The sequence below is a fragment of the Montipora capricornis genome, chromosome 8 (assembly GCF_036669925.1).
Source record: "Montipora capricornis isolate CH-2021 chromosome 8, ASM3666992v2, whole genome shotgun sequence".
NCBI lineage: Eukaryota > Metazoa > Cnidaria > Anthozoa > Scleractinia > Acroporidae > Montipora > Montipora capricornis.
This window is the reverse complement of record NC_090890.1, coordinates 35,203,899-35,226,398: the sequence shown is the minus strand read 5'-3', so window position 1 is coordinate 35,226,398 and position 22,500 is coordinate 35,203,899. Positions and strand designations below refer to the sequence as shown.

The 22,500-nt window shown below is 39.4% G+C and overlaps 3 protein-coding genes across 3 annotated transcripts in view; 1 reads left to right on the top strand and 2 right to left on the bottom strand.

Moving 5' to 3' along the window:
* LOC138060051 (collagen triple helix repeat-containing protein 1-like) overlaps positions 1-1,951 on the bottom strand; it is a 6,304-nt gene extending 4,353 nt beyond the window's left edge. Inside the window, exon 1 of the mRNA XM_068905735.1 lies at positions 1,747-1,951. Coding sequence (XP_068761836.1) covers positions 1,747-1,791 — 45 coding nt within the window. The 5' untranslated portion in view covers positions 1,792-1,951. The remainder of the gene's footprint in view (positions 1-1,746) is intronic.
* A 770-nt stretch (positions 1,952-2,721) lies between these two features.
* The window catches only part of LOC138014528 (myotrophin-like), a 463,943-nt gene continuing 444,164 nt past the window's right edge, over positions 2,722-22,500 (bottom strand). Inside the window, exons 3-7 of the mRNA XM_068861620.1 lie at positions 8,688-8,877; positions 7,312-7,425; positions 6,285-6,368; positions 4,196-4,295; positions 2,722-2,934 (exon numbers count right to left, since the gene is read on the bottom strand). Coding sequence (XP_068717721.1) covers positions 4,209-4,295; positions 6,285-6,368; positions 7,312-7,425; positions 8,688-8,759 — 357 coding nt within the window. The 5' untranslated portion in view covers positions 8,760-8,877 and the 3' untranslated portion in view covers positions 2,722-2,934; positions 4,196-4,208. The remainder of the gene's footprint in view (positions 2,935-4,195; positions 4,296-6,284; positions 6,369-7,311; positions 7,426-8,687; positions 8,878-22,500) is intronic.
* On the top strand, positions 9,131-21,837 carry LOC138014526 (NADH-cytochrome b5 reductase 3-like). Its single transcript, XM_068861618.1, has 9 exons — positions 9,131-9,271; positions 11,030-11,176; positions 12,713-12,785; positions 13,119-13,225; positions 15,905-16,034; positions 16,621-16,704; positions 17,439-17,524; positions 19,682-19,778; positions 21,092-21,837. The coding sequence occupies exons 1-9, from the start codon at positions 9,254-9,256 to the stop codon at positions 21,262-21,264; spliced, it is 915 nt and encodes a 304-aa protein (XP_068717719.1). The 5' UTR covers positions 9,131-9,253; the 3' UTR covers positions 21,265-21,837.

The following is a 22,500-nucleotide window of genomic DNA, read 5'->3' as shown; positions in this document are numbered from 1 at the left end:
GTGCGATTTTTGTGTGCGTTGAGTTTCTTTCAGTCGTCTACTCATGATCACACAAGGTTGTCCCTCCGCTTTAAAACAATACTGAGTTCAAATGATCCACTCTGATTTGATCCACAGTCTCCCCATTTTGTATAACTGACTTGTGCTCGGTGGTAACCGATTATTACGATTATTGTTTACGCAAAGAAGGAATCAAGTTAAATCTTGAAGTTCTCATCCCTTTTCTGAAGACTGTTTTGGAACAACTTTATTTTTTCAAATCAGCACCTCTATTTTAATTAAAGAACAAAATGAATATTTTTTTATTTTCTACCGACTTTTAGCTTTGACGATTCTTGTCTACTTTTTGACGAAGTACTACTTCCTTTGTCGTGGAAAATTTCGTATTTAATTACCACTCACTACGTTTTATTGCCTTTTCGGTTTGTTTTGTTGAGAGAGGAGAAAAATTCACTATTTTTAAAGTAAAATAAAGTTCCTTGTATTTTATCAGCACAATTCTCTTTCCCCTCAAATGTTAGTCTTGTTTATTCCCTCAAAGTCAGACAATCGTAAAATTTCGCTAATTACAGCCCCATCACAAAAAGAGCCACACTTGTTTTTGGAGAGGCAGGAGGTGTTTCAAAGTTTGCATTCGGTGCGCTATGCTTGCAGTTACATAACTAGCTTCATTACGATTTTCACCGATGAGTGAATCAGTGTTTTCGTCGAAAGTTAAAATTGGCATTATACGGCATAATATAAAAAATCGCAGGATTAAAGGTTCCGTGATTTAGGAAGACTTGCAAGGATTTGGCATTCACAGAAATGAAACAGTGTGGCAGCAGAGTCGATTCGTTATCTTTATGGTGTATTGGCAGACCTTCCTATCCTATAGTCTGAGCCGATATTTCCGACTCTTCCGAAATAGCATTATACGAGTGTATGCATATTTTTATACTATCTGTTATGCTAGGATCAAGCCTTTTGATTCCATTATTAGAACCGTTTATATTCATCTGCATTTTTAAATTTGCAGCTTTCGTCATTTCTTGGCGTGATCTTGTCTCAGTCCGGTTGCAATTTGGTTTGTGTGTCAATTGGTTTTCATTGCTCGCCCGTTGAGATTACAGGTTTTGTGCACCGATTATTTTCCTTCACTGTTGACTTAAATAAACGGCATTGAAATAAGCAAATATTACTTTGGCAGGAAACTCTTTTTCGTTGAATAAATTTAGCTGATAGTGCTTCGTACGTATATGTATTTTAATTTGCAGTTATTTAGAAATTCAAGTTTTAAGGCGAAAGTAACAACCCATTCCCCGTCAGTCAAAAGTTCGAAAAAAAATTACCCTCAAAAGTTAGGCTTTGTATAAGCAATGTGTTGTATCTTTTTCAATTAAATGCGGAGATTTGGTTAACCACTGGAACACAAAAACTCCTTTTCTTCGGCAGTCAGCAAGTCTGTTGGGTTGAATAAATGGAAGAAGCGAAAGCCATGCAAATGACCGGGGACAAGGGTTGATTCAATTGAGGAAATGTGTCAAATTAATTGCGAAGCAGACTGCTTCAAATGTTGGTTTTTATTGAGAGGGAAAAGCCGACTGAAAAGACCTCATTAAAACGTCAGTGGACAAACTAAAGCCCACATGTAAATTTAGGAATTGAACCCGGGTCACAGTGGTCGATGACGAATTCTTTCATCAAAGCACCCACCCTGCACTCCCGTAACAATTGGAAGAAAAAAATGTAAACATAAACACGAACCTTAATTACATAGACAACTTCCATACTAATGATGCGAAGCCTCATCGCCGACTTCACTGAGATCTCTCTTCCATCCCTCTTGTTCTTTGTCGTTGTACAACTTTTACTTCCTGCATAATTCTAAATGAACCTTAACTCGTTGATGGTGAATATTTCGTTTCCCACTTTTAAGTGGGAAACGAAATATTCATTCGAGTTATGCATCTTCAGTTCTTTTCTTAAAATTATCGGCCAGGGAAATCATCAAAATTTGCACCCAAGGTCTCCAAAACGAGCACGAAAACAAAAAAAATCTAAAGAACTGCAATTGGAACTATAAATTATTCATAAACACCAGCAGGTTAGAATTTCGTGTCACTTTGGACACGTCGATGCTCTGAACATTGATCTTTGGACCATTTATACCCGTTTTACAACGATAACGAGTGTGTGAATAACACCTTTATAGGTGACTCCACATCAGCTAACTTTCATAAAAAAGCAATAAGATGTTTCAACCAGAACGACTTAGTTGTTTCGAGCGTGTCGCATTCGGATTTTAACTGTGAGGACATTTTGAGGTGCCCGACATGAATCTTATTCATCCAGTATTTCCGGTTTCCGAAGGCAATTGTTAGTTTCGGCTAAGAGAACTGAAACAGCCGAACCCAAGAATACGAAATACGTTTCGCTGCTTGCTATTTTAGACGTATTTATTGGTAAAGAAAACAGCACCAATGTGCGTAGAGCCTACGTAAATGGCAATATTTTAACAGTCTGCGAGACTTCCTCAAGTGCAACGCGAGCGGAGATTCCCGGCGAAACCCGCGACGGAATTTTCACGAGCGGCGAAGAGTACTTATCACCATTCTTCTCGCGGCGTAGCGACACACTCTCAACTCTCGCTGACACACTCGCTCGCGTGCAATTGTGTACTCTCTCGTCAAAGTTAACTGTCCACCGAGGATCATTCACAAAGAAAACGCATCAACTCAGTTTGGTCTTAGCTTTTTTTAATACAAACCAACATTTCATTATGACACTTGAATTTTGTTTTGCAGTTGACAAGTGAACGTAAAATTGCTAAAAGCTATTAATTTTTATACAACAATACTGTGTTTTGCTTCAGACATATGAAAATGATGACGTATTTGGGATTTCTTTCTGAAGCATTTCAAGCGAAGCAATGACTTGCTTGGATCATGAGTCCTAGAAAGAGAGAAAAAAGTAATGATAAATTATTAAGCGAATGTGAGAGAATGTTTTAACACATTAAATGAAAGGTGTTACAATTGAACCCACTGGGAACTCGGAAAAATCCGAGCCCCAGATGGGATTCGAACCCACGACCCTCCGTGATCTAGTACGGATGCTCTAACCACTAAGCTACTCGAGACTCTATGGTGAGCAAGGGTGAAATGTGGGTATTTGAGTCAAATACCCACATTTCACCCTAAGATGGGCTCCTGTATCAGTACACAAGGGTAGCCTGCTTTCAGGTGGTAGATGTTGTCGTCGCCACGAAACACGTTTCGCACGCTCTATTGGAAGCGCGGGGAATAGGTATGGACCGGGTGACAAAACGACGGGGTGGGGGGCGGGAAAGAGCTCCCACAACATCTACCGCGCGCAAGCGGGCTTAATACACAGTCAAGTGTAGTTAGAAGCGATTCTCTAGAGTCTCATAACGGTGGTGTACATGTGCAGATGCGGGTCGACCAATAGAAAAAAATACAAGGACATGAGATATCTACCTACATGTACTGGGTTTGTTCATCAACCGCTGAGCTAATCAACAGGTTGATTTTTTCAATGATATTTAAAATTTTGCCCTTTCTCAGTTTAGTGGGTAATCTACAGTATATTATTTGTAGTGCAAAGACAGTCTTTCAACTATCTTGACTCTGAGCTGAATAAAAGGCGCTAAAGCTCAGGGAAGACAAGACTTAGTTGTACAGCGTATTAAACATATTCGTAAGAATGCCGGTGGCAAGAGGATTGCGCTGACCTTAAAGAGGCAGTGTCACGCTATTTTAGTCAAACTTCAAATCACTAAAAGAGGTCTTTGCATGAATGAAGACCAAAAAGATAAGCTGTAGGCTTGTTACCAACAACCATTGAAGCGAACTGAAGCTATTCTTTGTTGTTTGTGGCCAAGGATGGAGAGGATGGAAGTGGATTGAAACTTGAAAATACTGGCCAGTTTTTTCAAGTTTGGAGACAATGTCTGCCAAAAATTAAATACCAATAAATTATTAGTATAGCTCTTTGTGCCTTAAATACATTCCACACCTTCTCAGTGGGTTGTCAGTAATGTTGTGCACGTGAGCTTAAGTACTACAGTTTAGATTTTTACCCAGTTTTGATCTAAAAACAGCAAATTTAGCGTGACTGTGCCCGTTTAAACAGAGAATTTTCTACCAGTCAACTACCTGATAAGTTTCAAGGGCACTAACAAAGATGGACATACCTTTACTTATAAGCTACTTGAGGAGACTTTTGATATCATCTGTTTCTGCGCATTCATAATAAGAACTGCCATCTGGTGCTTTGAGGTTTTTGTTAGCGCCCTACCAAAAGGCAAAACCAAACTTAATTTATTCAGAAAAAAAGTCCTTTCAGCTCTAGCTTGCGAGCATGCTGATGTTGATAAGTGTCACAAAGTGTCTCATTGTGCTTCTCTTAATCCTTTCACAATTAAACAATCACCTTTTCCTCGGGCAGGCATCTAATCAAAAGACATTCAGGGTTTTGTAATAGGGTTTTAACCTTCAGTTGTGTTCTACTAATTTAAAAAATATTAATACAAAACCACACCCATATTACTTTGAAGGGCAAAATTAATTAAAACAAGAAATATTAAATGCCATTGTTCAGGTAGTGAGATGATAATCACTCAGTACATGTAAAGTAAAAGGATCAAAAAATTACAGTTGCACATGATGAGTGATTAACTTAGCCATGAATGAAAATCAAAACTCATCACCATAACACAATGGAGACACTATTAAGTAATGATCCGTATAAGGTGGATACATGTAGCAATTTCCTTTGTTATGCGGCAACGGGGCTTTCCCCACATAGGAATGTTATCATTTTTACACAGAGAATGCATAAACCTACAGGAAAGCCGTTAACGCAATAAAATTCATTTACAGCCCTCTTTGAAAGGGTGTTTTTTTGTGTTAAAAGATTTTGACCAATCACAAGAGTTGAAAACAAAAGCCAAGAAACGTTTACAATTTTACATGTTCCCCACATACGATTTCTGTGGAATTCATTTAAACTGAGACCAGATGAAAGATGGAAGATGGTTGGAAAGTAAGGATGAATATAATACTGCTTTTATGAAGTTTTGTTAACTTTTGCTGTTTAAGCCAATCAGAAGTAAGTACAGACAATAGAAAAGGTATCACCTTTTTGCATACCAATTGAATTCCAACATGTTCGTTGCCGTTGTTGCTATCGTTCTTATCTGGACCATTTCTTAATTTACTCGACACATATGTTTAACCCCTTGACTCCCGAAACACCCCTCTCTGATGAGTAAAATCATCTGGCGTTAGACACAGGAAAATCTCACTCCTAGGAATCAATGGGTTAAATAATCCTGCGAGGCTATAATGATAAAATTGTTTTATTACAGTGTATAACCTCATGCAGATACAAAAAGGCCAATTGTAATCTGACTTTCTTTCAAGGCTCAACCTTGTACACAGCAATAAAGAAACAAATGTTACTTTTAAGCTACTACTGGTCATGTTTTCAATTGCTAATAAAAATATTCTTCCTGGGAATCCCACACATACATTTACCTAATTCTACTCAAATCACATAAAATTGTACTTTTTGACAAGTGTCCTCAAATTTCCATGGCCTGCTCCCGTCTGGCCTCTTAGCTCACTCAGTAGAGCAACCAACGATGATCTAATCCAGAGGTCATGAATTCAATTCCCACCCAGTTCCGACATTTTCCTTGTACTTTCGGTGGTACAAAAAAGTAGTTCCCGATGCTGTTGATCAGCGAAGGTTCTTCATCTACAGTATTTATCAAATTCAGTAGCGTAAGGCCACACTCACTTTCTCTGCCATTTACATGTACTTTTTGAGCGACCCAACAACCTCATTTTGTAGTGGGAGAACAGTACACCGCTGGCAGGTTTTACATTCAGAGATCTCACTTTTAACTCAAACACAGGTTGTAGACGGTGGTTGGGGCACTTGAGCATATGTTTTGTTTCAATTTTGTTTAAAGATTGTCAAAGTAGAGTGCATGTGAACTAAATTTATTGCTAATTTTAGTGCACTTTCAACACTGCATGTAAGAATTTAGCATTAATCAACTTCATTTTATGATGCAGTCTCTGGGTATTGAATGCTGGGCACATTGGCAAACAATCCCACGACAGCTGATAAAAAATGCTTTCCCAGAAAATGGCTACCACCACCAGTGTCTTAAATTACAGGCAACAACTTTCACACATAAAACCCTATTGTAAACACAATAATTAAAGAATCCTTCTTCATGACAATACAATGCATAGTTCTCATTGATTTACCTTCTCTAACAGGAGTTTGACACATTCTGTTTTACTTTCAAAAATACTGGCCAATAATGCAGTTATTCCATATCTGTCTGGACGCTGTTGATATCACCAAAAATAAACCATTTCGGTCAACAAACACTTGATAAATGAATTAGCTCCCTGAATATACTCTGAGCAATCAATACTAGTGAGCCAAGCAAAAAAATGATTTTCTGAAACTATGTGCAAGGTAAAAGGTGTTGAAATATTGAGACACAGCCAGCCCATTTAAAGCATGGAATATGTAATCAGGGGAAGCCACCATGATGGCACTTTACTGGTTTTGGCCATAAGCCAGGATCAAGAGCTACCGGTGATCAGGTTTTGACTATTAACTCCTTAAGACCCAATGTTACACTTTTTCTTTTCATTGTAACAGTGTAACATTGATTATCAATAAAATTAGGAATGCTGGCAAGGCCATTGTCTCTTTAACAAATAGACTCCATGTTGCTGTGTGTCTGTTCAGTAATACACAATGTAGATTGATCGCACAAGACATCAAAATGTGGTATAAAGAACAGTGACACACTCAGCTATTGCCTCGTGTGCCATTTTTTGTTCTTACCACATTTTGATGTCATCTGAGATGTACAATGTATTACTGAACAGACACATGGTATCATGGCCATGCAAAGTATTCCAAATTGACGGTCAATTTGTTCTTAAACTCCCAAGGTTATAAACATGTATTGTACAGCAGGTTGGGAGACTTCAAATAAACTTAAAGCAAGTCAAATCAAATCAAATGCTATTTTTTCCACGAGAGGGGAAAACCAAAGAAATCCTCTCAGAGGAGAGTTAACAGGACCAACACACTCAGCAATATGAGATATGGAGTAGAGTCAGGGAATCAATAACACAGCACCATTGCTGTTTCCCTAACTTCAGGGATTAATCAAACTCAAGTTTTATGCAATCCTTTCATCTTGAATCTTGGTTTGGTTAGAAAACACAGAAATGATCAGAAAGTGCATGCTCTATCAATGCAGTAACTTACATTGACATCTGCACCTTTTGATATGAGGAACTTGATCACATCCTTTTGTCCGTAATCAGCTGCAAAATGAAGACCATTCCGTCCACCAAGGAGCTCTTTGTTTACATCAAAACCCTTCAAACACAGGAATAATAATAATAATCATCATCATCATCATCATCATCATCATCATCATCTCACTATTTTTATACCTGTATTTGCAATTACACCAAACAATTCCAGGATTGTAGAGCCAAATTTTCATGTTATTCCAGATAGAAGAATTTCAATTCTTCCAAATAATAGTGCACTTTGTCCAATTGTTCATAAGGAGATGTTCAAGTTGTACATTGCATTATTATTTTAAGGATAAATGGTCCAATTATTTTGGCACATCCGAACAGAGTACACCAATAATTATTGTGTGCATGTTCAAAACCCTTTGTCAATGTTTAATGTGAAGAATATTTTACTCCCTGGATAGTGACTTATCCACTGGATAAAGTCATCTGACCTTTGAACAACTGAGGCCTGATGTGGGAAAATTTTGGGTACGAATGTCCTTAGCATTTTCATGGAGGAATGTCTTGGTAAAAGGATACACATCTACATCTGTACAATCATTCTCTTGTTCTTAATAATATCTCAACCCAATCTGAAAAGGTTGTGAATGCTGCAAAATGTACCACACTACCAAATTCCAGAGATCTGAAATAAGGAACTCATCTTTCGTCCAGGTTCAGTTTGACCCCTGACATGCATTCCCAATCCTTATCATTGTATTCAATCTTGAGATATTTACTTAACAAATTACCATTATAAATATAGCAATACATGAAAAGCAGGCTTCTAAAAAAAATGAATGATTATATCGAAATTAACAAGAAAATAAACATTTTAAAAATTTCAGTTTCTTGAATTGTACATTCAGCAATTTAAATGCAAGATCCGCCGGCGCAGTGAACCTAAATTTCCATGTACCGAAGAAAGATGTTCCAATAGGCTTTAATTTAACGTCACCATGAAATGCAACAAGACCATGGCCGTAGCTTTTTTCTAGAACTTGTCAGTTTTAGCTACGACGATGTTCCAATATACACTTTAACATTGCAATGAAATGTCAGAGGACCATGGCCGTAACATTTTCCCAGAACGAAAGTTACACAGTACATGTTGCTACGTTGCTTATTCTACAACCTGATGTCATTCGGGAAATACCTGCATTTTCTATTTACTTTACAAGGCCTTGTGAAAAAACATAAGATTGATAAAACCTTGGAATAGCGTGCAGACGGACAAAGAGAAATTAGCTTAAGAGATTAAGCAAAGATCTAATCCTCACAAAACTCCACACCTACACAAAGCTGAAACAATGAATGCTCTAATCGGTTGCTTACTGGTTTTTCCACAATGGCTTTCACCTGATCCATATCTCCATTCTTGCAAGCCCATACTAACTGTTCTCCCATATTGGATGAGAAAAGCGAGAAGATCACTCTTCACACTTTTGCATTGACACCAAACACCGAATATATTCGTGAAGAACTTCTTCTCGAGACCAGATTACCCACAATTCCATCGGAGGCTCTCATAGACACATCAAGTATGCTTACATGCACTATGTTTCCGTCGCAATATTTTTCCGTGAGAAAATGATTGTAAAAAATGTCCTTTAGTTCACACCAATAAGAGGTAGTCCAACCGGCCAAAGAAACTACGGACAACATCGGTCGGAACTGGCGGAAGTCTTCACAATACAGCCAAGACAAGATGTTCGCCAGTCCCGATTTTGCCCGTAATTTCTCTATCCCGTCCCGAACATTGGTCCCGAGGGGTTGATCCTCCATGTAAGTTTTACGTTATTGTCCTGGGTTGAGGCAATCTGACACTCGTAAGGGACTTCAATGCACTTGCAAGCTTGTTTTGGAATCTTCTCCCTCTTACGTAACTAGATTTCAAAATTATGGATGTCCCATTATCGGTGAGATACTCCTATCAAAGTTATGTGACATAGCATTGCAACATTATGGCTAGGTTTTGAGGTTAAATTAGATATCCCTTTCGGATCCGGACTGTCTAAATTTAGTGACTAAGGTATTTCCATGTCACCAACAATTGTAGTTTAAATGTTTAAATATTTTTTTCATGCCTCAGACCTTGATCCTGTTTGATCATGAGACGTACAATTCTTGTTTTTATCCCTTTTATAGCACCACTAACTTTGTCACTTAGGCGAGAGCATTTTTTTACATCTTAAGACGGCTGTAATTTTGATGTGCTTGGTTCAGAGTAATTTCACAAACTAAGTTGTTTTCAAAGACCTTACTCCCATGTGCTGAACTTGATAGGAATGTAGGGCATTTTGATTTTCCAACTTGGATTACGTGATAATTATACAAGGGGATATCTTTTTTTTCAAAGGGGCACATATCCATTCTGGTATGCCTCGCACCGATAGCTCACTTGGTTGAGCATCGGACTGTCATGCGGGAGGTTGCGGGTTCGAATTACCCCGATGGGATCAACACTCAGGATCTCAAAAAAATTAAGGCCGGGAAAGTGCTGCCAAATCTAATTGAATCGGCAAATGGTTATCTTGAATAAGGACTATAAACCATAGGTCCCCTTCTCACGAATATCTTTTATATTCATAATTTCCCTGTGGGATGTTAAAGAACCCACCCACAACTTTTTTGAGAAGAGTAGGGGAAAAAGTCCCTGGTGTTGTGGCTGTCCTGTTCTCTCTAGCAGAAGTGGCTGGCTTGGCAGTGATGTCTCTAAAATAGGTTCATGGTGTATGAGGCCACCTAAGCAGAAACAGCCATAACTTAGAAGGGGACTTTGCCGAGTGCTGGGTTCGAATTACCCCTGTGGGATCAACACTCAAGATCTTAAAAAGACTGAGGCCGGGAAAGTGCTGCCTTTGTAATTCGATCGGCAAATGGTTAGACTTTCAAGTCTTCTTGAATTAAGGGACTATAAACCATAGGCCCCCTTCTCACGAATATCTTTTATATTCATAATTTCCCTGTGGCCACACACAACTTTTTTGAGAAGAGTAGGGGAAAAAGTCCCTGGTGTTGTGGCTGTCCTGTTCTCTCTAGCAGAAGTGGCCGGCTTGGCAGTGATGTCTCTAAAATAGGCTCATGGTGTATGAGGCCACCTAAGCATAACTCAGCCACAACTCAGAAAGGGAGTTTGCCGAGTGCTGGAACATTTAGATGCAGATCCTCTTTTTTGTGTTGATGAACAAGGCAAGAAACCCGAAGAATCATCATATGATCCATCTTAAAACACAAGAATACCCTGCCACTAAAAAATTGCCCATGAATATAGACATGCCTCATGCTTCAAAAGATGCTGCTTTCAGACAACAATAGTGGCAGTGATTTTGAAGTTGCTCCAGAAACTGAACAGACCAGACGAGTAAGGTCTGTTAACGCAAGACAACAAAACATAGTGTTAAACCGTATCAAATTAGCCTCAAAATTAGAAAGAACAAAGGTTTTTTTTAGAAACTTAGCTAAAAGGCAATAATTGCCTTTTAGCTGAGTTTCTAGCAAATTCAATACAGATAAAAAATTCATGTGGAAAAAGGAATGATGGCCTGGATTTGCATATTATTTTAATGACGATTTTACCAAATCATGAAACGTGAAAGCTTTGAATTGAATACTGTAACTTTTAAAGTCAAATGTCATTGAGTGAGTTGATCACTACCATGTGTGATTGCTTTTAGAAACCAGTCTTTGTTGGGCTGGGAGTTGTAATGGTAACAGTGGCATTTGGCTTGATGACATACTTCTTCAGAAAGCAAGGAGGCAAGAAGAGGCCAGTTGCACTTGATCCAAAAGAGAAAATTCCCTTTAAACTCGTTGACAAAAAGGTAGTATCACTTCCTTATTCAATTTTTGCCAAACATAGCTGCTATAAACATTAAGTCCAAAATATCCTGACTGCTTCTTGGTCTGTAAGGATACAGGCTTATTGCAGGGTTTAAGCTAGGATTTGATCACTGGGGGACAGTTTGTCCCCTTGGCTAAAATTGTAGGGGACGTTTTCATTTTTAGGGGGACAGTCTTTTTTTTTTTTTTTTGTTTTCTTATGTTCAATCAAAGAAACAGGCACGGCAACAAAAACATATTTTAATATCTGTGGTGTTGCTGAATGTATTCCCCATAGTTTCCTAATTAGCAGCATCCAGGTGTTCTTTACAGTCGCTGTGTCTTACGAGAGTCGAGGTTCTAAAATTTGTACACCCTTTTTCCAATGCCAGGGGTTTGTTTTCTTAGATTTCTGACACAAATAGCAGAACATCGACTCCTTTTCATAGCCCAACAACGTGTGATCTCGCAACCAAGTTTTCTGGAAAGATCGTGGTTTCGTTTGAGCCCCATCTGTTTCTTCCTCGTTAATACACTGTCTTCTTCTGTACTTTTTGCTCTGATCAATTTGGCTTCGATTTGAGGCAAAAAAAGCTATCTATTGTACGTCGAATACATTTTCGTCGTGACATTTTAATGAACTTAAAACGCACGGTAAAATTCCTCCCGTGGTCTGTGTTTCAGCTTGTATTTTTTGTACTAAACTGTATGTCTTCTTGTGTGCTTCCTTCTGAGTTTTCCCCCAGATTTTGAAGGGGACAAAAATGTCCCCTTGGCCGTTTTTTAAGGGACAATTTCAATATCAGTGCGGGATTGGCGCAATGGCGCGGCCTGGCTCAAACCCTGCTTATTGGTCTTGTCTTTAGTTGTAACTGTAAACCACATTGTGTTAGGAGAGGGGGCTTTCTTAATTAATATTAGTGTAAAATGGTGTTTTGATGGAAATAAAATTTTAGTCAAAGTGGAATATATAGATTGTCCATTGGACCCGATGAAGACTGGTCAGGATTGATTTCATCACACATTGTTGACTTGCTGTATCTTCCTGCTCACATATGCGAAACCTTTCCCTCTTTTGAAATAAAATCACATCCTCATCTTCGGCATCTTGTTCCCAATGGTAAAATGTTCCATGTCATTATTGTAGTAGAATTAAGTACTTTGCCTCATGCTTGTCTTTGGAATGCAAGATATTTCTCTGATGAACCTAGCTTAATTAATGGTCAAAACTAAGCTCCTGACCAACAAGTTATCCAAACAATTGATGTTAGGAGCTCACTCAGATTGTTTTCAGAATGGATGAACTACATTGTAAATGCCATTTTATTTAAAATTATTAAATAAGTACTTTTCAGATGTTTAGTACATACAATCTAACTTGTATTTCTGCACTTTTGGTTGTGGAATTGCATTAGTAGCTCTTACTTCTGTGCAGCAATTAAATGTATTTTTTCTTACAAAGCTTTTAAACTGTAGCTGTGTGGATTTATTTGAGAATGAGTTGAGATCATTATTTTGTGATTTTGTTTTTCTTTTAGATTGTCAGCCACGACACTCGTAGGTTTCGATTTGAATTGCAGTCACCTGAGCACAAACTTGGGTTACCTGTCGGTACGTGTTTAATTGAGTTCCATGATTTGGACTCTAAGGTGTTTGAACACTTCCAGATTTACATAAATTTATAGCATCGATCTATGTAATTTAAGTCTGCCTTGTGGTATCTAGACCCAATAGAATTATTAAAATAGTTATATACATGTATCAGTAGGCATATTCATATTCCAGTCTAAAGGTGGCAGTGTTATCATATCCATTATAAACAGTTACTCTCCATCATCTTTGCTGTTACCTATTATTAAACTGTTCCAGACCTGTTATTGTTACTACCAATATTTAATTATAATTATGTGTTGATAAATTTATTATTAAATTCTTTCCATATAGGAAACCATATGTACCTTAGTGCCAAAATTGATGGCAAACTTGTAATCAGGCCATACACTCCAGTAACTTCTGATGACGAAGTGGGATTTTTTGAGCTGGTTATTAAGGTGAATAAAATTAATTGAGATCATAACCTTGATATTGCAACTGGGTGAGCAAATGGAGGTTGCATTGAATGCCTGTGATATCCAGGGTCTTTCGTTTCCGGCAGCCGTTCTCCAGATTGAATATTGCCCTATTGCATGTGAGACCTAGCCATGAACCCCCAATTGCTGGAATGTATGCGGCTGGTATTCTTTTACAGGTCACTGGTCACGGGTCATGTTTTACCTGTATTATACAGAAAGTATCCTAAACATGCATAATTAATGCTAAACCTTAGGCCCAATTAGGCCTAAACGAGAGTTCTTAGGCCTAAGATTAGCTTTTATGAATGTTTAGGATACGTTCTGTAGTGGTAAAATGATGACCTGTGACGGTCACCTGTAAAAAATACCAGCCGGGAATGTATGGGGGTGTATGGAAATACCAGTGGAAAGAAAGCTAGTGGATTATATTATGAGAGGGATAGTTTCTACCCTGGATACCAGAGGTTTTTTCTCTCCTAGAGCGATAGAATAGCGAGTTGCAAAGCGGCGAGAAAAACCTCTGGTACAGACAGTCGAGTTCTTTGAGAAGGCCGGTCCAATGGGATGACGTTTGATATTCCCAAAGTCAGATTTTGACCCTAGCAATTTGATTGGTTCCAGGAACTTGTCAGTTCTAACGAGTACTCTGATTGGTTTAATTGCTGTCAACCTGATTTCTCTTGCCCACTATGGCCATAATCGAAATGCTGCAGAGTTTTTTGAAAGCACAAAAAGTTCAGTGTTCTAAAATTTTTTTGATTTTCGTATATGTCCACCAAAATTCAACTTCGGAATTTGAGTTTTTATCTTCATATTCGACATCGAAGTTTTATATGGAACATTGAATTTTTGACTTTGACATCGAAGTAAATAAGACGAATGTACCTTGGGAACCAAAGATGCTGATTGGTAGGCTATATCACATATAAATTTACTGAGTTTTCTCGATCTCAATCAAACAGGGCACGGAACTGAGGTTCTCCACGGCCTGTACCAGAGGTTTTTCTTCACCTATTCTGTCGCTCTGAGAGAGAAAAACCTCTGGCAGCCAGGGTAGATAGTTTCTGAATAGGACCTCACAAATTGCACTCTAGTCTGGCAAATGAATTAAGAAATGTGGCACTGGCTGAAACTTTTTATGCTACAACCATGTTACTGAGATCAAATTGAGCATTCATCTTCAAGCTGTCCACTTGTAATGTTAAGGGTGTTTAAATTCCGCCATTCCATCTTTTAGGATTTGGGGCCTCATTTTCCGCCATTCCATCGTTCTGTCATTCCGTGTTTTAGGGTCGCCCGGCACATTCAACTCAGAAAAACGAAATCACCCCATAATGCATCGGGGAAAGAATTGTGCTCCATAAAAGACCATGTGAACTGTTCCAATGTTGCTGGTTCAGCAAAGATCACGGTCGATTGCCGATTACAGTATTTATCTTCAGGAGCCAAATTCCCTCCAGCTGAGAAAAAGGCCGAGTAGTAAGCACACTTTTTTGTGTCACATTAATGGTCAAATTAATTTTGTCGTGTGGATATTGCTATCAAATCATTATTAATTAAAATTGTCTAAAAATGGTGTGATTTTTCTGTGGTTGAAGAACATTGCTTAGGGCTTCAGAACACAGAAAAACACATCTCTGCAACTTGAGAATTTCAAAATTTTCTGGGGGAGCATGTCCCCGACCCCTTTCGGGGGGAAGGCCCAGACAACCTTTCCAATACTGTGTTAAACCCATGTCTTCCTGCTTCAAACCTTAATGAAACCCCTGCATTCCAGTCATTACACAAATCACTTGCCAAAAATTGACTCTCAACCCATTGATTCCTATAAGTGGGATTTTGTCTCTGTCTAACACCAGACGATTTTACGCATCAGTGGTGGTGGTCCAGGGTGGTTCAGGTGTCAGTGGATTAATTTGACTTCTGCTCAGGTTGTCGAAATGTCAGTCAGTGTCACCTTAACCCATTGACCCCTGGGCATGAGACTTCACTCATTCACTCAGTCTAACGCCAGACGATTTTACTCATCAGTGGGGGTGGTCCAGGGTGGTTCAGGTGTCAATGGATTAAGGTGACTTCTGCTCAGGTTGTCAAAATGTCAGTCAGTGTCACCTTAACCCATTGACCCCTGGGCGTGAGACTTCACTCATTCACTCAGTCTAACGCCAGACGATTTTACTTGTCAGCTTGGGGCATCCTAGCGCATTTGCGGTATCAATGGGTTAAACACTGTCCTTCTCAGGACTACACTCATCCAGATGATCGTACATGTATTTCCCTTAATAATTAACTATTGTGATTTGACTCCTTTGTTCAAACCATTTTCGATAGAAATGACTGCTAGAAGTCTACATACTTCGTCAATAACACCATTCAGTGACTAACAGTTTGCAATGCAGACTTCCTTTGAGAACATTCATGATGAAAGCAATTTGTTATGTCATTTTAATTTAAATCAATCATCAAGCATAAATTATATAGTCTGATTTGTTACTTTAAGTCACTTTGGAATTGTCAAGTAAAGAAGTGCAAAATTGTATGTTTTGTACTAACTTAAGGCAAGATTTACCTACTTTGGTTAGTTGACTATAACATTTTTTGAGGTTTATGGGTGCACTTCAACTTTTGTAGTTTGTTTGTTGTTTTTTTCTTTACAAGGTCTATTTCAAGAATGTTCATCCTAAGTATCCTGAAGGAGGAAAAATGTCCCAGTATTTGGATTCCCTCGAAATTGGTGATTATGTCGACATTCGAGGACCATCTGGGAAGCTGACATACCTGGGAAGAGGTGAGTTTTCTTTAAAAATCAAACATGCAATCTTTCATAGGTACACAGATGTCTCATTACCGGTAATACCTTCACGCCTTAAACCATCCCCCTTTGATGAGTAAAACCAATTCCTATACTACTGCAGATGGGTTGAGTTTGTTGGTTCTCTACTCTTCTCTGACAATTTTTTCCTTTTTTGCTGAGTAAGTTATTGTTTTCCCCTCTCACTAAAAAACCAACATTTCATTCGTTCTGCTTTCAGACTTGCAATAGACCATTTTTGAATTCTCACAGCTGGACTGGATCTAGCATGGAATGGAGGCTAATGTGGGGAAATCTTTTCAAATGCAAATTAATTTGCCCGCATTAGCCTCCATTTCATGCTAGATCCAGTCCAACCGTTAGAATACGAAACTGGCCTATTGGTTTGTCATTTACTGTGTTGCCAATCAGTGGTCAGGAGCGCTCGTGCCCATGCAGTTATATAAGCTGGAAACTTGATGATGATGAATATTATTGTTTATATTATTATGACGACGACGATGTTGGTGGTGAGAGTGGTGATGCTGATGATGATGAATGGTGCTTACTGTTTTCATTTCAGGCAAATTTTCAATCAAGGAGAATGCAAAGGATCCTGTGCAGTATAGAACAGCCAAGAATGTTGGACTGATTGCAGGGGGAACTGGTAAGAAGATCCAGTAGCTTGTAGAGACAGGATTTAGTCATGTACTGTTTTCCCTTCGGCTTTATCTTCTTTGCTTTCCTTGCCTTGCGTTCGATGTGCTTTCCTCCACAAAACATCACACTTGGTTATGTTAGTTCATTGCTGTCAGAAGGATTGTCAAAATAATATATCAAAATGTAAATTTTGAACACTTGTAGAGTAAAGATCCCTTCGCGTTGTTCTGCATTGTTCCTCATTGTTTCTCATTGACGTTGACTTTGCTTAAATATCCCATAATTTTCACTTTTGTTTACTTGGTGTGAATCGAGGTGGGTCATAGGAAGGATTGAAGGTAAAGAAGTGCCGACTTGGGGGTGGGGTGGGGTGGGGGTGCTCTTGTGTACTCTCTATTGACTTACATGTATCTAGAGTAGGGATTGGCGCAGTGGTGAGAGCACTCGCCTCCCACTAATGTGGCCCGGATTCGATTCCCAGATCTGGCGTCATATGTGGGTTTGAGTTTGTTGGTTCTCTACTCTGCTCCAAGAAGTTTTTCTCAGAGTACTCAGCCTTTCCCATCTCCTCAAAAACCAACAATTTGATATGATTTGGTTTGATTTCTGAATGTCAGTGTTCCCAATTAGTGACATGAGTGCCCTAGCGGTAAATACGTTTGCGCTTGCGTACAGTTCATTATGCGTAAAAATTGAAAGCCGATTTGCATTTTCTTGTTTTTTTTTTTATTTTTCTTGCAGGTATCACACCCATGCTTCAAATCATCAGCGCTGTAATCAAAGACGCCGGTGATGATACGAACCTCACTCTTCTCTTTGCAAACCAGGTTTGGTAGTGATGATAATGATGATAAAGATGAACGTGTCAGGTGTATTTAGCGCTTAGTTGGGTACTGAATGAGAGACACTGGCCAAAAATTAAATCAAATCAACTCATATCTAATCGTAGGTTGTTTTTTGAGAGGGAAAATTCCGGAGTACCCGGATAAAAACGTCTCGGCCTGCAGAGTAGAGAGCCAACAAACTCTACCCACAGGTGAAGCTAGGAGTCCATTACCCGGAGCCTCCATCCTCTATAACAGGGACCTTTAGATTCTAGGACGAGGACGAGAACGAGTACGAGATTCGACTGCCTGTTTTTAGCGAAAATACTTAGAAATTTTCTTACCCGGACGATTAATCTTTGCAACTCTTTGTTAGCAGCATAGGTTCCTCGGATATTCTTATCGCTGGTAACTGAGCCTTTTTGCTCATCGAAAAATGTCAAAACTGCTACCCTGTTGCGGTGAATTGTTGTGACAAGACGAAATTTTTGCGAAACCTCGTACTAAAATGACGACGGTATGACGTTTTTCCCGGCAAAATGACGCTGGTTTGCGCGTGCAGCACTGCTCACTGTTGTTCTATGAGAAAATCTCGTACTCGTAGTCGTTCTCGTCCTAGAATCTTAAGCTCTCTAATATTAACCGTCGGAGTCTACCCTGTGCCGTATCTTTTTATTTTTAGAAGCAACTCCCAGGGGGTTTTCGCGGTTGTTTTCACAATAGGCCACTTTGAAAAATACCATAATATTCTTTGTTTGTTCCCCCAAATTTTGCATAAGCATTGTTTCCAGTTTTTCTTGGGACTTACAATGGTCCCAAGAGAAAACAAAGACAATTCTCATGCAAAATTTTTGGGGACAAACAAAGAGTATTAAGGTACCGGTATTGGTCTATTGCCATTCGTAAGACTAAAAGAGACCTATGGCAGGCCACTGATTACAGCACGTGGAGCACACCCGAAACACGAAGGTATTTCAAAATAATGAAAAGATATAGCAGTTCTAAAAATTAAAAAATGTGGGACAGGGTTGACTGAAGGATATAATACGTATGGATTTTCCAGGTAATGGACTCCTGGTGATGCCAAGTCTGGGATCGAACTCGGGCCACATTGGTGGCAGGCGACTACTCTCACCACTGCACCCTTTCAAAACTTGGCTATTTCACGTTGTTGTTTTGCTGACGACGGCAATAAATGGACAAAAGTGAAAAACGCACGTGCAGGGCGTGCAAAGCTATTGTTTTTACACACTAAATATGCAAATTTGTGACGTTCTCGTTGCCGTCGCTGTTGTCGTTGCTTAAGCTCCCTAATAATAGGGAGCTTACGAAACGAGGATTTCATTTAAAAATACAAGTTCGCGTTATTCGTATCACTACGAAACTATTTCATGTCGTTTCGCGTTAAAAATGTGTAGTAACTATCGAGGAATTAAACTTGTATGAGTGGGTTGGAAGCGTAGAGAGAGAACTGAAAATTCATCGTCATGTGCTTAACGTCCTCCACAGAACCTTGAATTTGGTGATTTCACGTCGTCATTTAGGAGATGACGGCAAAGAAATGTACCAAAATATAAAACGCACGTGCAGAGCGTGCAGAGTCATTGTTTTTGCTCACTAAACCTATTGTTTTGTAGCGTCGTCGTTACCGTCGTCGTTTGTCTGACTTTAGGGACCTTAAGATCTACGACGGCGACGTCGACGAAAACGTCACCTCAAAATAGAACTTCGCTCTGGTAAAAGTCTTTCGCGATTACTCCATCTCGTTCACGTCGTACAATGTGGGCGAAGTATCCTAAAAATAAATTGGTACGAGTGGTTTCAGACTGAAAATAGAGAATGAAAGATTCTCTGTTGCATGCTCACGTTGTCGTCAAAACCTAAAATTTAGTGATTTCACGTCGTCGTTATGCAGAGAACCGCAAACATATGAGCTAAAATCCGTGCTGCACATGCAGCACGATTATTTATGCTCCTTTAACCAATGATATCATTGTTTTGTGGCGTCTTCGTCGACGTCGTCGTCGTAGATCTTAAGCTCCCTTTTGTCTACCCTACATTCGATCGCTCACCCGAACTCGCGCGGCATCGCACAGGTAACATGTTAACATAGAAAAGGGAAACTGCCAGCAGTCCATCATTTTCTCTGTCCCTTTTTAGACCGAGAGAGACATCCTCGTCCGACCAGAATTGGAAGAGTTGGCTAAAGAGTGCGAGAATTTCAAGCTTTGGTACACTCTGGACAGACCCCCTGACGGTGAGATATCTTGGGTTTTGTGTCGTAAAAAAGGTTGCTGTTGTTCATCGTGGTGAAGTACAATAGTGATAAAGTATTCGCGTTTGTCTCACGATGTGGTCACTTGTGATGTAGATTGCGACGTTTCTACTGGATACTGCTAGTCTTCATTAGGCGATGAGGTCGACTGGTTACGCGTCACCTTTTAAGCGGGATGCTCCGCTGTGATTGGTTGGTTTTCAGCAGCTGTGATCGGTGCATTTCGATCCTCGCTGTTTCGGTGTGTTGTTCCTTCGGCGGTCCGCTGTCGTACGGTTCTCATGTTATTGTGTTTCGTGATCGTGGGCATCCATGCTTCCGGAATTTCTATTCCACTATACGTCGCGATCTACATCACAAGTGACCACATCGTGAGACAAACGAGAATACTTCATTATTATTATATTGGGTTTTGCTTTAATTTTAAGCTATTCCATAATGCATGATATTTGGCTGCTACTGACATCTTGTTCAAGTTTTCCGACTATGCGCTGCGTCCAGGTGTGCTGCGTCCAACGTGCGTCCCTTAGTAGGATTAAGCTGGTGACACACGGTTCAACATCGTGCAACAGAGCTGTTGCTCACCAAATGTTGCACGAGGTTGCAGCCTGTTGAATGACAATGTTGCGACTTTTCGAATGGCTATAAACACAGTCAATTTTTGTCGAACGAGAATAACGAATTATTTCTATTTTTGGTGGCAAATTTGGAAATGACGGATGACGAAAGGTTGTTGTCATTGTATGCTGCGAGCCTTGTTAAGCTTGGTTCCAAATAATCATCACAGGCTGGGGCCGCCGTATTGGCCGCCGCATTGGGTGGCTTGACCTGGTAGGGGACTTCGTGTCCTATTGTTCTGTCCACCTATAGTAAATTGCATACTGAATCTGTAAATAAAACCTTCCAAATCACGTGAACGCGAGACTGGAAAACGATTAGTTAGTGCCATTCCACAAGCGGCAACTTGGAGGGAAATGTGAAGTAGCAGTGCTAGTTTAAATTTCTATCCATGTAAACCATGGAGCGTTAGCCGTACTAATGGAATTGGGCCCACACAAGGACAGAGAAAAACTCTAACCAGGGTGGAAATTGAAACCACGACCTTTGGTTTAGGTCAACGCTGCTCTACCGACTGAGCTACAAGAAGTACCTTGTTTGTAGTCAACACAGAAAGTAGCACGTAACCGGTCCTGAAGAAGCGGTCGAAACGTCGTGATCTACAATTGTGAGACTGACAAATCATGATGACCAATTATAATCACCTCTTTATTTTCCGAATGTGTATCAATTTATAGGTTGGCCTTACGGTTCTGGATTCATTACCGACACGATGATCAAGGAGCAGATGCCGCCTCCAGGACCAGATACTCAGATACTAATGTGTGGACCGCCGCCCATGATCAATTACGCCTGCATTCCTAATTTGGATAAACTCGGTTATACCCCTGATATGTACTTCCCCTTTTAACCTCTCTGTGATTCGTAAGGTGCCCTGAAGGTTTCTTTTTTATTCCAGTTATCAGGGTTAATGGAAGATCGTATTTAGCAAGGAAGCGAGAAGGGTTCATGGAGTAGCGGCCATCCATCTCGGCGCAAAAATCGGGTTTCACTGTGCGCATAAAACGTGATAATTGTGAAAGGAATAGAAATCAATCAAATTAACTTGTGGTCAGCTCGTGCTTATGTATCCAGCCTCTCTCTCATTTTCTCCCTCACCCTGAATTGAAGTGAGTGCACACCATGCGTTTGATGCTTAAGTTTATGTCAATAGGCTAAAGATTGGGGCATTGATTTGTTCTATAATCGTTTACGAGGGAAGCATATGAAAAGTAATTCCGGACAGTCGCGAAGGTAAGAAACTTACAGCGCCGTTAGTAGAGATATTTACGGCAAATTTCAGATCGGAAATTGAGATTTGCCAAAACCTTAAGGCGAATCCCTAGAAATAGACCTTGCCATAGATTTCCCTTAAAACTTCGCACGCAGTTGTACATGTCAAGAAGATGATAAAAATGTAATTAAAAAAAGGGTAGTCACCGTGCTCGTTTCTTAAGATTCTTAAGCCACTTTGGCAATTGCCGCGCATCCCCAATGTTGGACAAATAGCTCGATTTTATAAACGTAATCCCTGATATAACGTAGAGCCTGATGTCATTCTACGGTTAAATTCACGTTCGTACCTGAAACATGTTTTGAATGCCTTTAAGGCATACGTTCTGCGCATCTCGAGATACCATGGTTTCCTGTCGGTTATGCTTACTAAGACAGAGATATTTTTGCGCGGTTTAAAACTATGGGGAGAAAGTAGATCTTAGTAAGTACTCTAGGTATCCAAAAAGAAAATTGGTGGTAACCATGCATTTTTTAGAGATAATTAAGCTTCAATTTAAGAAAGAGCGCCATACATTGCTTTGTATCTTAAAACTTTTTAGAAATATTATTCATCAATTATCTTTGAAAAATGCGTGGTTACCCCCAATTTTCTTTTTGAAATTTCAATAAAACTTTTTTTTAGTGAAGTGTGTTATGATAGAACTACAGTTTAATTAGTCCGAAGGTTGCATATTTTCACATGTTAAGTGAAGTGGAGTTAATTAACTGTTCCTGTTTTCAACCCTTACTTTTCGGCGGAGACGTATCAAAACCAAGTTTTTTTTTAAGTAAGGGAATACGGCAGAGATCAGTTGCAATAGCCATTAACACA

Excerpts from the sequence above, each read along its gene's own strand:
- LOC138014526 (XM_068861618.1), top strand. Across the intron at positions 16,035-16,620 it reads GCTGACATACCTGGGAAGAG|GCAAATTTTCAATCAAGGAG; the intron begins GTGAGTTTTCTT and ends TTTTCATTTCAG. Across the intron at positions 19,779-21,091 it reads TCTGGACAGACCCCCTGACG|GTTGGCCTTACGGTTCTGGA; the intron begins GTGAGATATCTT and ends ATCAATTTATAG.